Source organism: Panthera uncia, chromosome E3 (genome assembly GCF_023721935.1).
Source record: "Panthera uncia isolate 11264 chromosome E3, Puncia_PCG_1.0, whole genome shotgun sequence".
Lineage (NCBI taxonomy): Eukaryota > Metazoa > Chordata > Mammalia > Carnivora > Felidae > Panthera > Panthera uncia.
Window position 1 is genome coordinate 12,895,509 of NC_064815.1, and position 15,719 is coordinate 12,911,227.

Consider the following 15,719-nt stretch of genomic DNA (forward strand, 5'->3'; position numbering starts at 1 on the left):
TGTGTTTTTTCAGTACCCACTTAGCCTTTCTGCTGTTGCTAACCTTGGTTTTTCTCTCCCACCTTAATTTCCCCCATATATTTCTTTCATCTTAATTTTCAGTGTGACCCCAGATCTCTTCCTTTCTTGTCCTGAGCCTTGCACTACTTTATGTCGTGGGCTTGTCGCAGTTGGCCACAGCTGGGGTTCTGGAGGAGGTGTGCTCAGGGAACTGGCACGTCACAGAACAGAGTCCTCTCAGCCACCATTCCAGCTCCCTTCTCCATCTGAGTCTAAGTCTTAAATACTCCAGGGGTCCAGGCATCAGAACTCTTGGTTTTTGGTGACAAACCTGATTCGCATGACGTAGGCACTGATTCAGCTCCTGTAAGTGGAAAACCAAGGGTCTCACACCTATAGCCCGATAACAGGCACTCAAGTCAGGCTGTCGGGCATCTGACCCACTAACCCCCAACTCTGCTTTGCCAGATAGTGCTCTTATTGGGGGCTCGTTGCCCTTGCCCTCCACAAACACATGAACATGGTAACCTCAGCATGGTAATCTGGGCACATACTAGTAGTTGACTTCCATTCATTGTGAGTCTGGGGCTTTCAAATACTCCAACTCCAACCAAAACAGCAGCTTTGGCAGACCATCAAGCAAGGTTTTGACCTCTTGCTCTATACCAGGCCAGTGCTACTTGGAAAGGGACTTGCTCCAAACACTGCCTTCCGGTCCTGTGACTTCGACTTCTTCGAGTCTTACCATATGCCAGGCACTGGGTCAGATTATGTATGTGCGTTAAGTTATATTGTCAACACTTCACCACATCCCTCGTCTCCCCCACTTAACCCAGTAAACAGGTGCAGACAAGCGAAGTGGCTGAGCCAAGGGTGTGTGGAGGCTACCATCCAGAACCCAGTTTTGCCTGATGCCAAAGTCTGAGTTCTAGATACACACTTTATTGTTGAGAACCTAGGCAAGTCCTTGGCTACTTTGTTTTCTTTCACAGATTTTCTTCTTTCCCTGGTTTAGCTAGATGTCTTAAGGGCACTAACTTGAGTTTGTAAATTGTATTTTTAAACTTTGAACCCTGACATTTGTTTTTTAATTGGCTACCATGTTAAAAATCAGAACAGTAGGTAATCCAGTACTTGATAAAATTTCAACTGGTAGGTAATTTCTCACTCAATTCTCAGCTCTGATCCATCCTTCACTTTAGGCTTACACATGTAAGGATCCATCCTGGGAACTGAAAGTCAGGAGTTAAGGCTGGGGGCTTAACTCCATGGGGGACTTCACAGCTGAGGGAACCAGCACGGTGTGGGGGTGGGGGACAGGGGGGGAGCACTTCACAAACTCACCCTCCAGCCCCGTGACTCCAGTCCGGAGTTTTTCTTGAGCTCTTGCTGGTTATCAGTTATTTGCTTGGGCTAACCCACAAACAAATCCAGCACGGTCCTCAACCTCAACCGAAATTCTATCCTCCAATCTAATCCTCCTCCATTCCCTATTTGAGGCAGTAGCTCAAGCAGCACTCAAGCCAGACACTTGAGACAGACCGTAGGCTCGCTGCCTTCTTCGTCTGACCAAGTGTGGCCATTTTTATTCCCACGGTATCTTTCCAGTCTGTCCCTCTTTATCCCAACCCCAAAATCTGCATTTTTCTCATGGGCTCTTCCAGTAACTACCACGTCCATCCCCTCAGCGTGCCCTCTGCATAGCTGCCAGCGTCTGAGGCCAAGTGTATCTGACTGAGTCTCCCCTGCAGAAGATCCCGTCAGCACCCTCTGCCAACGAGTTCCTTAACCAGGCTAAGGCCCTCCTTTGGGACACAATCCCAGCCAGAGTCAAGAGCCATAGGCGGCCCCACCCAGGAGCCCATGCTGTAGCAATGTCCCAGACTGAGCAAACTGACTTCCCACCTCCTGCCGTGGTACGCGATGCTCGCCGGCCTGCCTGCCCGCCCGCCTGGCCAGCTCCTGCAGAACCTTAGAAACTGCTCGGGCTTCATTGCCCACCAGTGCTTTTCCCAAGTATCGGTGCCCCTGCTTCTGTTCCACTCCTCCCAGTTTCCACATACTTTTAAGTGTCACTTTTATATTTTTCATTTATTACACAATACATGGTATTTATAATTAAAGAAATACTGATCGGCAGAATTAAGCCAATGTATTCCTACTACATCATGGTGATCATTATTAACATTTCGGTAGGTGTTTTATAGAAACGGGATCATGCTAAACATCGATCTTTCCACGTCATTGTGTAAAATTATTTCTATTTAACCAATCTCGTATGGTTGGACATCTATCCATATGCTGTCAGTGTACCCTTCGTTACACGTACGCGAATTTTTTCCTTTTTTAGTTTGGCAAATTTCAAACTGAACAGCGGGAAGAACAGTACAGTGAACACACGTGTGCACGCACACGCCTGTCAACTGGCCACCAGTTGTAAACGTGCTGTGTCATTATTCTTTTTTCTTCTCTTGTGCTGACCATCTAAAAGTTAGCTGGGGACATCTTGATGCTTTACTCCCAAGTGTAAGTCTCTGTCCCCTAAGAATAAGTTCAGTCTATGTAAGGCTGTTATTAGACCCAACAAATTGAACATTGTTTTGTCACCTATACCCAGCCCAGTTGTCCACTGAACATCTTGATCTTTTTCCCCAATCCTTTCAAGCTTCACAGTCCATGAGGTTGACATATCTCTGGTCTCCTTTAATTTAGGATAGTTGCCCTTTTTCCCCAGGGCACTGATTTTTTTTAAAGTCCCACCTTTTCGATTGATTTCCTGGTGATTAGGTTCAGGTTAATGATTCCAGCAAAACCCGAAGGTGACGTCTCTCTCGGTTCATCAGATTGGGAGCAGTGGTGCTTGTTGGGACACTGCTGATTCTGAATAGAACGTATCACACGGATTCTGACCATCTCTTCTATGAGATGGGGAGCTGAGGACGGAGACGCGTGCTCAGACCCCACCTGGCGAAGCGTGCCCCATCCATGGCAGGGGTGTCATTGCTTCACTGGGTGAGTGAGTGAGTGCACTTGGCTGTTTGGAGGACACGGAAGAGTGAAGAGCAACGTGGCAGAACTGGAGATGGGACAGGAAGCATGTCAAGACCGGCTCCACACCACCCTCTCATCAAGGGAACTGCCCGCAGCAGATGCACAGATCCCCAAAGACATTTGTAGGAGGCCACTAAAACCAAATGCACGCAATCCCATTGATTCTGTTTTAATTCACACACTTTGGAATACTACATTTGATCTGCCTGTGGTGGCACACGAGTCTGTCAAAGAATTTTCCAACAAGTTTTTAGAGCAGAAATATCTTTGCTGTTAACACCCAGATCCTAAAATAGCATTACCAAGGAATTATCTGTGCGTGACTCAGTGAGTTTTCTCCCTTATTCTGGCTCTTTGGAAACTTCCCAAGGACGTGAATGGGCATTGCATTGGCAGTGTGTGGTTAAGACGGTAGCAAAGCATTCACTGCCAGCACTGACGCGCACAGACTTTGTGACCTCAGGCAGAAACAACCACTGATGGGTTTTTTGGCGGAATGTGCAGCTGCCAAGGGGTTGAAATAACCAGAAGAACAGTTTACCCCGGATGTTAAACTGTGGTTCATCCCAAAGCAGCTGCCTGCAGCTTATTTTCTTCCCTGTTGGCTCTCCAGCGCCCAGTAAGCACGCAGGCTATTCCCTGATTAAATGCTGCTGTTAAGAGAGGATGCTCTTTGTGCTCCAATCCAGCATTTTCCCAAGAACTCGTAGTATTAAAACATACGTATACGGCACACAACGTAACGATGAACACCTGCCTCCTGTTACTGGAAAAGCAGGTATGTCTGCCGTCTGCCAAATGTATGAGAGCGGCAGCACAGAAGGCACTGGTGGCACCGGGTGCCCCCAGGAAGGAACCCAGGCCCAGAAGGGACTCAAGCCACCTCCTCTCTCGGCCATAAGATCCTCTCCCAGCTGAGGGTCAGTCAGCCCCTGCGCTTCTGGGACAACCTCCTATTGGCCACAAGCCCTCGCTTCCCCTGCCTACGAAGACGTTTTGGTAAAAGTGGAGTAATTATTTTGGCAGGTCTCACACGGAACCTCATCAAGAGCGAGGCGGCTGCCTGCCTCAACCCCGAGGACCTCACACCGTGCCCGTAAGAATAAAAAGAGAAGCGCTGGTACTTTCTGATGTGTGACTTACAGACTGACTTACGTGTCAATCTGACCTTCCAGTAGCAAAGAGAACTTTCTGTCCTCCCAAAGTATTAAATTCTATCCCTTTGGAAAGAGATCCACAGGACAGGGAGAAAATAAAATCGTCGCACATGCTGGTGTCAGCTGATACATCTGATAAACTAATGGAGCCCCCCCAAATTTTTTTCTAAGGCAAAAAATCCTTTTATCACGAACACTCATTCCTTACATTAGAAGTAATGGGAGAGAAACTTATTTCAAGTACACTGCTAGAAAAGTTTTTTTTTTTAACGCATGAATCCCAAGGACTAGCCAAACCTTTAAAAATATTAAGCAAATTCAATATACACAAGTACTTCACAGACTCTGAAAAACTGAAGACTGAGAAACATGTTGGTTTTATAGATTTATTTTCAAAGGGCAAAACGGACAATTTAAATACAAGTCTAGACAGAATTACTCTGTCAAAGGCGGCAATAATGCCAAAACGCGTTCTCACTTCCAGACACTTGCCAGCATCTTCTGAGTCTTCTCTCAGTGAAAAAAAGGGGTCTGGCAAAAACAAAGTAAATTCAGTGTTTCTCTCTGGTGCACTGACTTTTAGGGACTTGGAGGTGCTCAATCCAGGGTAACTAAAGTTATAGATACTTGACACAATGTTTTATTTAAAAAGTCAATCACTTGATTATCTTAGAGTCTAAATAACAATAGCTAATGTCTACTGACAGGCTTCTTTACCATCAAGCATGGTTGTAAGTGATCTGCATACACTACCAACTTTCTCCACCACAAAATTCCCAGGTAGGTCCTGTCATCATCCCCATTTTACATATGAGGAAGCAGGTTTAGAGGCTAGACAGCCTGCCCAAGGTCACCAGACTTACAGACCCGGACAGAGCTGAGAATCAAGTCCAGTGTCTGACTCCAGAGTCCATCCTCTTACCCAGGAGGCCTCTCCTGCCTGATTAAGCTTCAGGCCATCTCACAACTTCTGGGACATCAGGCTGGGCTGGCTTCGGGTGGGTAACTGAGGGCAGTAGAGGGCTCCGCTTCTGGGTTACCTTGCTCAGTGTTTTGTACAAGACTGCTTTTATGAGGAGGGCTGACAATCAAGGAAGTCCTGTCCAAGAATGAATTGTTCACGGCCCGTCTCAAGGATAAAGATGATCACTAAGGCCGGCCCCCTTTGAGTGGCAGATAACCAGAAGGGACCTGCATTTCATAACCAGTGAAAATCTGTCAAGCGTTTCCAATTTTTCCATTTTTCCCAAGTCTTACTTTACTGAAGAACTACAGAGAGATTAATTCTATGGGAGAACAACATTCTGTAAGTCAAATTATTTACCTGATATTTTATTCATAAACATCCTTCTTATCTGCAATGTAATCTACAATTTCTTGTGGACACATTAACTTCTCAGCATCTGTATCAGGGATTTCAAACCCTGCAAAGAAAATGTATAATGCATGAGTGTAGAAAAAATCCTTTAAAATTAGAAGCATCTAATGCTTCCTTACCACCCACAAGTGCATCAAAATTCTCCAGCAACCCCGAATCCCATTTAAGTTATGGGCCAGTTATGTTCTAGACAATAGTCACATAATGTGTATAACAGCTGGTTCTTTTTTTAAAAGATACAATTCATATGATAGAAAACCCACCACCTAAAGTGTAAAATTCAGTGGTTTTTTAGTATATTGGCAAGGTTGTACAACCATCACCATTATCTAATTCTAGAACATTTCCATTACCATGTTCCCATCCTACCCCTAACTGATGCAATCGCACTGGTGAGCATAATCTCTGAGGAATTGTAACTAAGTTCTGTTCTGTAGGGTGGCACAGAAGCCCCTTGGCTTTCATTCAGGCAACTTACCCAAAAACTGCTGTGGAGCCTTAAAGAGGTCTCCTGTGCACAACTGTCTGAGAAAGCCACATAACCTGGGAGTGTGCATGGGAGGCTCTGCAGGAAGCCAGGCCTGTACGTGTGTGTGTTCTGGGCACACCCAGTTACTTCTCTGGGCACGGTCACTTTGGCCTAGCTACGAGAGGTGCTGAGGTGTGGTCAGCATCTCCAAAGGTAAGGTTCTGCTTGAGGTGGAGCCCCCACCTCAAGCATCTAAGTCCATCCTCCCCCAGGCCTTTCCTGGTCACTCAGCCCTTGGCACCACAGCGGGCACCCTACTGGCCCTGTACCAAGTGGGTTCTAATTGAAGGCACCATCCCTAGCGTTGACTTCACCTGATGCTCACCTGATGCTAAGTAAGCAGGCGTGTATGTGGCGGGGGTGCTGTTTCTATTTCTATATTTGATTCAAATCCCAATTCTGACTCCCAGCATTTCATACGCCTAATTACACTGTGCAGACCCCAGACTTAGCCTTTTACCAAATTCGTCCTCCATGGCCATGATAATCTCCACTTGGTCCAAACTGTCTAAGCCCAGGTCTTTCATAAAGTGGGAATTTACCGAGAGCTGCAAGAAAGGAATGCCAAACGCAAAATTCAGTCCATGATGACATTTGTTTCTCAAAGTAACAGGGAGGTACAATGTCAATTAATCATTAGGTAGAAGAGGTTTCTTAAAGAGGCCATATTTTAAATAGTGATAACCAGCAGTATATGTTTAACCCGTGCCAGCATTATATCTTAACTTATTCAACCTTGTTTTGAAATGGTTAACAATATATACAAGGCTTAGCAATGGATTTCACTTTATGTATTTCACTAAGATCTTTGATTTTTGCTCTGAAAAACTATCCTGGAGATGTAATGTACAACACGGTGATTATAATAACACTGCATTGCATATCTGGAAGTTGCTAGGAGAGCAGATCTTAAAAACTATCATTATAAGAGGGTGCCTGAGTGGCTCAGTCAGTTAAGCACCCGACTTCAGCTCAGGTCATGATCTCACGGTTTGTGAGTTTGAGCCCCGTGTCGGGCTCTGTGCTGACAGCTCAGAGCCTGGAGTCTGCTTCAGATTCTGTGTCTCCCTCTCTCTCTGCCCCTCCCCCACTTGTGCTCTGTCTCTATCAAAAATAAATAAATGTATAAAAATTTTTTAAAAATGTCATTATAAGAAAAAAGTTTCTATAACTATGTGTGGTTATAGATATTAACCAGACTTAACTGTGATCAATTCAAAATATTCTATAAATATCATGATGTTGTATACCTGAAACTAACATAATGTTATTGCCAATCAGACCTCAATAATAAAAACCCCACTATCCTACCGATACAGTACATTCAGTTATTAAAGAGGGAATTTATGTACCACTGTGAGAAAAATACTAGTGGATGAATTAAAAAGCAACATGCAGAACAGTGTTTACAGTATTCTACCACTTGCGTTTTAAAAAGGGTAGGCGATAAGGATCACATAGTACATAAAGTATACATACATGTACAAACGTGTATACTTCCTTGCGTATGTACACTTCCTTGCGTATGTACTATCTCTGGAAAGATACACAAGAACCTGGTTCCACTGGCTGCCTCCCAGAAAGGGAACCATGTGGCTAGGACTCAGGGAGACTTTTTACTGAATATCCCTTTGAACCCTCTGAATTCTGTACCATTGATTAAATGCTAATTTAAAGAAAAACATTAAGCCACGTCAGTTACCTTTTCAGGGTCGATCTTGTCATAGAGTTTCAAGACATAAAGAACACGGTCCTTGATTCCCTCTAACGTCAAAGGGGGCGCATCACTATACTGGCGGCACAACTGCGTTACTGGAACCTAAAGCAAGGAAGGGCAGGAACGAAGCGGTGTTGAACCTAACATGCCTCTAGGTCAATGCACTAGCCCACAGATGCCTTCCACGGGGCTTTTGGCACTTCAGAGAACCCACATCCTCTGATTCTACTCTGGCCATTAGGCCACCCGGGGTCACAACGCTGGGGTGTTTCAGAAGCCCTAGCGGTTCAGCAGCATAAAAATGGGCCTCCTTTCCCCTCAGAGCCAGGACTGCCCCGTCTGGCCCAGGCAGACTTTCTGCCACTAAAACCAGATAGGGTCTGCAGATAAGTGGAAGTCTTCCTGTGGCACCTTCTGCAGCACTCCTGCCACTCTGAGGCACTGCCACCGTTAACAGGCATGCCTGAGTCAAAGTAACCCACCTGGAAAGAGCTGTCACGGTAAATGGAGAGGCAGCTCACCCTGAGGGCCACACCGCAGGTCTAAAATGGCCCCAGCAGTGATTACACTGACCTTGGCCAGGGCAAATGAGCCAACTACCAGCCCGAAGGAGATGAGGGAGCCTGACAGTCCTTATGGTCCAATTTGTTTCCCTTCAGGGTAGGCTTGCCTTACCGCCACCAGCAAAACCATGAGGCTTTCTGGGTTTTACCATGATGGCAGTGGTATCTCAAATGTCTCTGGTACTAGCCTACTTGATATTTAGCTAGGTATTAGAGTCTTGGATGGATTCTTTCACCAAATCTGAAAAGAAGTCCAACTCACAGCTCAGCAGGCTTAACGTTGTGGAACGGACAATGCAGAACAAGAGAAACAAAACAGCTGTCTGATACTTTTGCTCACAATGAAGTCCCTAATCTGAACCGGTGTGTTTACCTTTTAAAGTTGATTTTAAACCTGCAGTTTTGAGTTCTTAGGGCAATTTCCCATAGAAAGTGGGTTTGTGTGTTGGGGCTCAGGTCCCTGAGACTGACAGAGGTCTATGAAAATCATAATTAAAAATGCTGCTGAATGAACCAAACCTGTATATACCTCTATATAAGAAATATTTATCTTGCAAAAAAAAAAAAAAAATCACATACTGAAATCAGGTTTAATCAGCAAGCTATAAAGAGATTAGATGAAGAGCTTTATGGCTATTCTAAGGTATTTCCGAGTACTTTCAGAGTTTAAGAGCACTTATTATTTTTGGCTAAATGTGTAGTGTCCTTTCCTTTCCGACTGCAGTGTGAGTTAAGGAGACTGCTGCTCTGGGACCATCTCTGGGCCTACTTAACCACAATCACTAGAAGTCTCCACAAGCCACAAGTAAAATGAAGCAGCAGAAGGGACCAAAGAGAGGAGAAAGGAGTTAATAGTGGTGATGACAGGAAAGAACTTTGAGGGGGAAGGATCTGGCAGAGGCCTTGTCTGTGCACATCAAGAAGAGGTATGAGGGGGAGTTCCTGCTGAGGAGGAAGGGAAAACGGGAGGCTGTGCTGCAGAGCCCACGAGGGAGGAGGCCGGTGAAGGCACATCTGCACACAACTACCCAAGTGGCCCACTAGGTGTCAGCACCGTCCCCAGCAGCACTGGCAGGTGCACGCACTTGGGTCAGGTGGGCACCACATGATAGTGATGAAAATAAAAGGGTCTCCACCTGGAGAGCACATGCCAGTCCAAAATGGGGGGCTACCGTGGGCTCGGCATAGGGCAGGCAGGTGCAGTGGGGGACGGCTCAGACTCTGGAATAAGACTGCCTATGTTTGTACCCTGGCACTAGCTCTTTCTTACTAGCTGTGTGGCCCTGGGCAAGTTACTTAATCCTTCTATGTCTCAGTTTCCCTATCTGTAGAATGAGGACAGTCAGCAGTACAAAGCTCACAGCACTGCTTGAGGTATCACCGAGAGAGCGTGCAGGGCTGAGAACCGCCCGGCTCATCCACAGTGAGTGCTCTGGAGGCCTGCCTAGGAGGATCAGTGTAATGACCTGCCAATCTGAGGCTCTGGTGGTAATGTGGCCCCTAAGTACTTGATCCCACTCGTTCCCTCTCATGCCCCCCCCCCCACCTTCTGGTCTCTTTATGGACTTCTTACCCTAGGCTGGACTATGGCACTGCGCTAGGCACTTTACAACCATCATCTTCATTCTGACAATAGTCCCATTTTACGACAGGAAACTGAGACAAAGAAAAGTTAGGAATCCAGCCCCAGGTCTCCCAGCTTGGCCTCTTGGGAGGGTCTTATTGCCTCCTTCCTGCTGGACTCAGCTATTTAAAAAAAGAGAGAGAGAGAGAGAGGGAGGCACACAGAATGGGAACGGACACCCCTGCAGTGTCCCCAACAATCAACAATGTTTTTGGTGTTGTTTTCCCCAAGATCTACACTAAACAATACTATGTGACATAAGTCACCTCCTACAGCCATCAGAGAAGGCGTTGTATGCAGGCAAAGAGTAACTACCCTCTAGACCAGTAGAGACAAATTACCTGGTTCATTTCCCTCAACATCCATCCATCTCTACTCAGGCGCATCTCTGACTAAGGGAAACCGAGGAACCTCAGTTTAAAGCTAAGGAGACAGCTTCAAAGGCCATCTCTATCAACTGCCCCCCCCCCCCAAACAGTTCCACCCGGGTCGCAGACATTTTGACATCGGTTTGGAAATCCTTACGTGTCCCCAGAACACCTGCTCGCAGACCTCTATTCCTTATTTGCCCCCTGGTGCTCTGGCCAGAGACCAACGTCCACCCTTCCCAGTGTCTCACCATCATGTTTACTGGGTCACCCAGGCTGGCTGACTGGGAGGAAAGATCTCCCTTATTCAACAAACCTTGTTTCACATTTACTCCCTGCAACCTACACAGAACACCCACATTCCTTAGCGCCCTTCACAACATGCCTACATCTACCTCAACTCGGGTCTCCCCTCCATTCCACTGGCACCCGAGGGTCAACCATAAGAGTGCCAGGTTCCTCCTGGTCTTTGCACGTGCTGTTACACCCTGGCCTGAGTGCGTGAGAAACTGCCGCCTTTGAGACTCTGCTCACCGGAGGCACTAGGTAGGTCCCTCTTCTGTGCTGTACACGCACCCTGTTCTCACACATGGCTATGTCTCAGCAGCCCGTGAGCTGTGCCTCCTGTGCCTAGCACTGTGCTGTAGGCTGGAACTACAAAGATAAATAAAATATGACCGCTAGCCTCAGAGGAGCTTTTACGGCATAATGGGAAAGACCAATCCAAAGAGATTATTTCAGTTGTAATAAAAATGTAGCAAGAGCCATGACAGATGTATTTGTAGGCTGCTTCAGGAACAAAGTCGTCATTCAGTCCTTGACAGGCAAGGAAGAAACAGATACCAAACCTGGAGTTAGCCCTGAAAGGACAGGGTCATTCAAGGAGGGAAGGTCAGGCCGAGAAAGAGAACTGAGGCCTGAAAGTGTAGCCGGTGTGTGTGGTAAGGAGACCGAAGGGTAAGGTGGTTCACAGACAGGCTCTGAGGCTGAAGAGGCAGGGCCCAGGGCTGCAGAGACCTGAGTAAGACAAAACAGCTGGGCTTTCCCTGCACAAGCATTCTGCCTTCATCTGGGTACCGTGCCCCATAGAACACTTTAGAAGTCTTCTTTGTGCTTTGCCTTTGACACAGTTCAGATTTGGGGCCTGCCTAGGTCAAGAATAAGACATCCAAGCTCCATTTTAGGCCACCACCCTTGTTTTTCTTACCTTCGATTTTATACTGTCATATTTTTACATCCAGGAGACCTGCTTCATAGCTCCTTTTAGGGGGCAGGGATGAGTCAGAATATAAATGAATAACTAGTTCCCCTGGAGTCAGCATAGTGGATAGATTTGAGGAGAAAAAAATCTAATGGAAAAGAATGGGTGGAATAAGCAACAGTCCAGATGAAATGGGCGAGGGCTGGAGGTGGAAGTTTGGGGTAACTGGGAGACAGGCAGTAACAAACCAAGAGAGTGAAGAGACAGACCAGGAAGAGAGTGTGGTAAGAGATCTTTGGAACTTACCAACATTTAAGGGTTAGAAAGTGTCCCAACAGGGTAGGAGCAGAGAGACAGGGAAAAAGGAACCACAACGAACCACAACAAACAGTGTAGAACGATCTAGAGAACACCAGCAGGGAATGAGCTGGCAAGTTTAACACGAGGCCACAGAATGTCCAATGAGTTATTAACTAGTGTCTTTCCTTTGTATCTCTCTACCTTCAACAGCTAGAATAAGGTCTGGCCCATAGCTGTCCTGTTCCTTTGAAAGAACAAGTGTTTACTCACTGTCTCTTCAATCAGCAAAGGATGTAAGGTGGTTAAATGGGAGCACTTGGTCAAAATCACTTTGTAAATATAAATAAAATAGTTTTTCTGCTGTATACATGAACCAAGCAGAGGTAGTGGAACATCTCTGAGCACCCTTCCATTCAAGGTGTGGTCCAAGGACCAGTGGCACCAGGATCTTCTGGGAGCCTACTATAAATGAAGACTCTTGGGCCCTTTCCCCAGACACTGTATTTTAGCCCAAGTGATCTGTAACAATCAAGTCTGAGAATCAGTGCTCTATGAATAGGGACAATCATTTTGCATTTTAACCTACAATGGAAATCCCTCTCAGGAAGAAAACATTCAACAACTCTACATACTGCCCTTTACCTCTTAACTTCAAGGTGACACTTTCAACCTTTTGATTCAGGCAATGGGACCAATGCCCTATGAATTAATCCATCACATGGTCATCTCAACCCTAGCCACAGAAAAGAATCACTTGGTGACTTTTAAAAACAGACACCCAGGCCCCAACTCTAGAAATAATGATTGACTTGGCCTGGGCATCCTTATTGTTATATTCTAATATGTTGTCAATACTGAAATATTGAAACCACTATTAAGTCCACTGGTTTGGGGGGGGGCGGTTCTCAACTTGACCCTGAGAGTCTATTCTACCTTAGGGCAGTAGTTCTTGATCTTGGCCCAACCCTTTAGTCACCTGGGGAACATAAATGAAAATCCATGCCAGGGCCTCATCTCTGATAAGTAAATCAAAATGCACAGTGGTGGGGAGGAGGGGGTAAGGGATTTCTTCCCCCTTCTTTTAAGCTGCTCAGGTGATCTGAATGTGCAGCAAGGGTTGAGGGTGGAAAATGACTGCCCTAAAGACAATTTCTGCCTCACAAAGGTTTCATCCGACAGAAAGGCTAAATACTGCTTTTTTTCCTGTCTTTCCTTCAGGAAGCAAGTGAACAGGCAAAAGGCATTACAGGGAGAAATCCCGAACGAGAAATGCTCTGGAGAAGGTTATAGGCCAGTGTGGCTTCCTTTTTGCACCTTGTCATTAGTTTCCCCCTAGAAAGCTATCGCGGTATTTGTCATTATAACTACAACTAACGGAAACCAGTATTTTGAGAGCTTGCCAAGCACCGCAACTAGGTGCTCTACCTACAACATCCTCTCAAAATCTCGTTGCAACTCCATAGAGACTAGTACCCCAACTTTATCAGCCGTTCAGACTGATATTAGGAAGGTAATGGACTTGCTCAAAGTTTCGGAAAGTGGGAGCCAGCATTTACACCGAGGGGTGTCTGGAGGGTCTATGCTCCGGCTCTTAAGCACTAGGACACCCGAGCTCCCAGCAGGGGTCAACCAAGCACCATGAGGTAGTGGGACAGGCATTGAGCCAGATGTCCCCTGGCCACCCCCGCCGCGGCTGGCGTGGCCCCGCTGTCTGACCCCTCCCCCCCCACCCCGATCCCTGACCCCTGCCAAGCCCGCAGCAAAGTCACCGCGAGTCACCTGCGCGAGCACCGAGGCAGGATGCAGAACCCCAGGCCTCGTCCGGGCCCCCGCGGGGCAGAGGGTGTTGCTGAGCGGCCGGACTGCGGCCAGCGTGGGGACCCGGGGCAGCGGCGCGAAGGCCGCAGGCAGTCGGCGGACACAAGCGGAAAGGACACGAGCCGCCATGGCTACGCTGGCCCAGGATGCACTGCGCCGCGCCCGCCGGCCCAGTTTCCTCTCTGCTCCGCGCAGGGGACGCACAGAGCGGCGCAGCCTGTCGCCACTGGCCGTAGCGTCCCCTGGCGGCTCCTGGTGGCACTGTGTCCTCCTGGAGTGCGGTCCAGCCCTCCAGGGCAAGAGGCGACCCGCCGCTAGCGCCAGAACTAGAACCTCGTGCTTAGTGTCTTTCCCTAAACACTAATATGTGACACAGGAAAGGAACTTAGTTTTATTTATTCTCCGAAAGTTGTGAAATACATTTGTTTAAAAGGGTTTTTTTTTTAATGTTTATTTTATTTATTTTGAGAGAGAGAGCGCAAGTAGGGACGAGGCAGAGAGAGAGAGGGAAAGAGAAACCTGAGCAGGCTGTCCGCTGTCAGGCTGTCAGCGCGGAGCTGCAGGCAGGGGGGCTCGAACCCACCAACTGTGAGATCACCACCGGAGCAGAAATCAAGAGTCCGATGCTTAACTGACTGAGCCACCCAGTGCCCCGTTTAAAAGTTTGATGCTGCAGTTATTCCACAGGTATCAAAATTACTTAATAGTAATATTAATCAAAAGTATTTAATATAATCAAAATAATTATAAGCAATATAAATGTGAAAAAATCAGAATCAATTTAAATACATGTTGGCTAATAAATGTGGGAACTACAAGAAAACAATGTACAACTTTTAAAACTTAATAGTTCACAAAAATGGAGTAAGTGGGAGAAATTTAAACTGCTAATCTCATACTTTCTTAGCCAGTAAATTGAAATGACTCCAAACTCGGAAAATTGCCTGGATGAACAGTCCAATAATGCCTTCAGTCTTCTGTCTAGTTTTCTTTAAAGTTTTTATTTTTATTTATTTTGACAGAGATAGTGGGGGAGGGGCAGAGAGAGGGAAAGAGAGAATCTCAAACAGGCTCCTTGAATGTCAGCACAGAGCCCCACGTAGGGCTCAAACCCACGAACCGTGAGATCATGACCTGAGCCAAAACCAAGAGTTGGACACTGAACTGACTGAGCCACCAGGGCACCCCTCTGTTTCTTTTTACTTTTGTTAAATTCAAATATACAGTAGAGCTAGGCAGTAATTCCAGTTCGGTAATGAATGAACGAACACTGAGCACATACTTGATGTAGTAGGCATGAAGAGTATTGCTGTGAGGCCCCTGCCCTTCAGAGGTACACAGGCTAATGAGGGGGACTGTGACATTAAGCAATACATTAAATACCGTGTCTTAAATTTAGAGCGTATGTTCAGAGTGCTCAGAGGGTGGGCAGTTAGCACAACACGGGGGAGTTCCAGAAATGCTCCGTGGAAGATGACAAATTAGCAGGGGAAGTAGATCAAAGCAGAGGCAAAGGCTCTTCCAGGCAGAAAAGACAGTTTGGCATGAACTACAAACAGCTCGTTATGGCAAGAGTATTGATTATGTGGGGAATGGAGTCAGGAAGCTAGAAATGTGTCCAGGGAGCTTGTGATGCATGTTGGCAAACCTGAACTTTATTGTTCAATTGAAGGGTTTGACCAGGGGAGTGATAAGGTCCCACTCTAGCAACAGAATCTGTGGATTTATGGAGGACAGGGGTGGGGGTGTGAAGGTGGCCAGAAGGGCCTGACCTGTGGCAGGGGCCATGGGAATGAAAGACCTGAACTGGAAAGAGATTTAGGAGGGAAAAGAAAGCAGCAGGGCTAAGTGAATGCATGATTAGATAGGAGAGGAAGGAATCTCAGGTTTTTGGCTTAGTGGGTAATGGTGTCAGCAGTTGAAACAGAACACACAAGGGGAAAGATAGCTCATTCTAGTGCTTCTAGATCATCTGGTAACAGTCAGTTGGATATAGGACTGGGAAGCTCGGAG

General features: G+C 46.6%; 1 protein-coding gene across 1 annotated transcript; it reads right to left on the reverse strand.

The window, feature by feature from the left end:
• Positions 1 to 4,580: 4,580 nt before the first annotated feature.
• On the reverse strand, positions 4,581 to 13,864 carry NDUFAB1 (NADH:ubiquinone oxidoreductase subunit AB1). The gene is made up of 5 exons (XM_049638429.1): positions 13,668 to 13,864; positions 7,818 to 7,934; positions 6,576 to 6,663; positions 5,533 to 5,632; positions 4,581 to 4,739 (listed from the first exon to the last, which is right to left on the reverse strand). Exons 1-4 carry the CDS (start codon positions 13,833 to 13,835, stop codon positions 5,541 to 5,543), a joined length of 465 nt encoding a protein of 154 aa, XP_049494386.1. The 5' UTR covers positions 13,836 to 13,864; the 3' UTR covers positions 4,581 to 4,739; positions 5,533 to 5,540.
• Positions 13,865 to 15,719: the final 1,855 nt, after the last annotated feature.

What these genes read in the sequence shown, in the direction of transcription:
- NDUFAB1 (XM_049638429.1), bottom strand. Translation starts at nt 13,835, where the DNA reads ATGGCGGCTCGTGTCCTTTCCGCTTGTGTCCGCCGACTGCCTGCGGCC. An exon ending in ACAAGATCGACCCTGAAAAG is followed by an intron (nt 6,664 to 7,817) that starts GTAACTGACGTG and finishes CCTTTCTTGCAG; the next exon opens with CTCTCGGTAAATTCCCACTT. An exon ending in GGCCATGGAGGACGAATTTG is followed by an intron (nt 5,633 to 6,575) that starts GTAAAAGGCTAA and finishes TTTTCTTTGCAG; the next exon opens with GGTTTGAAATCCCTGATACA.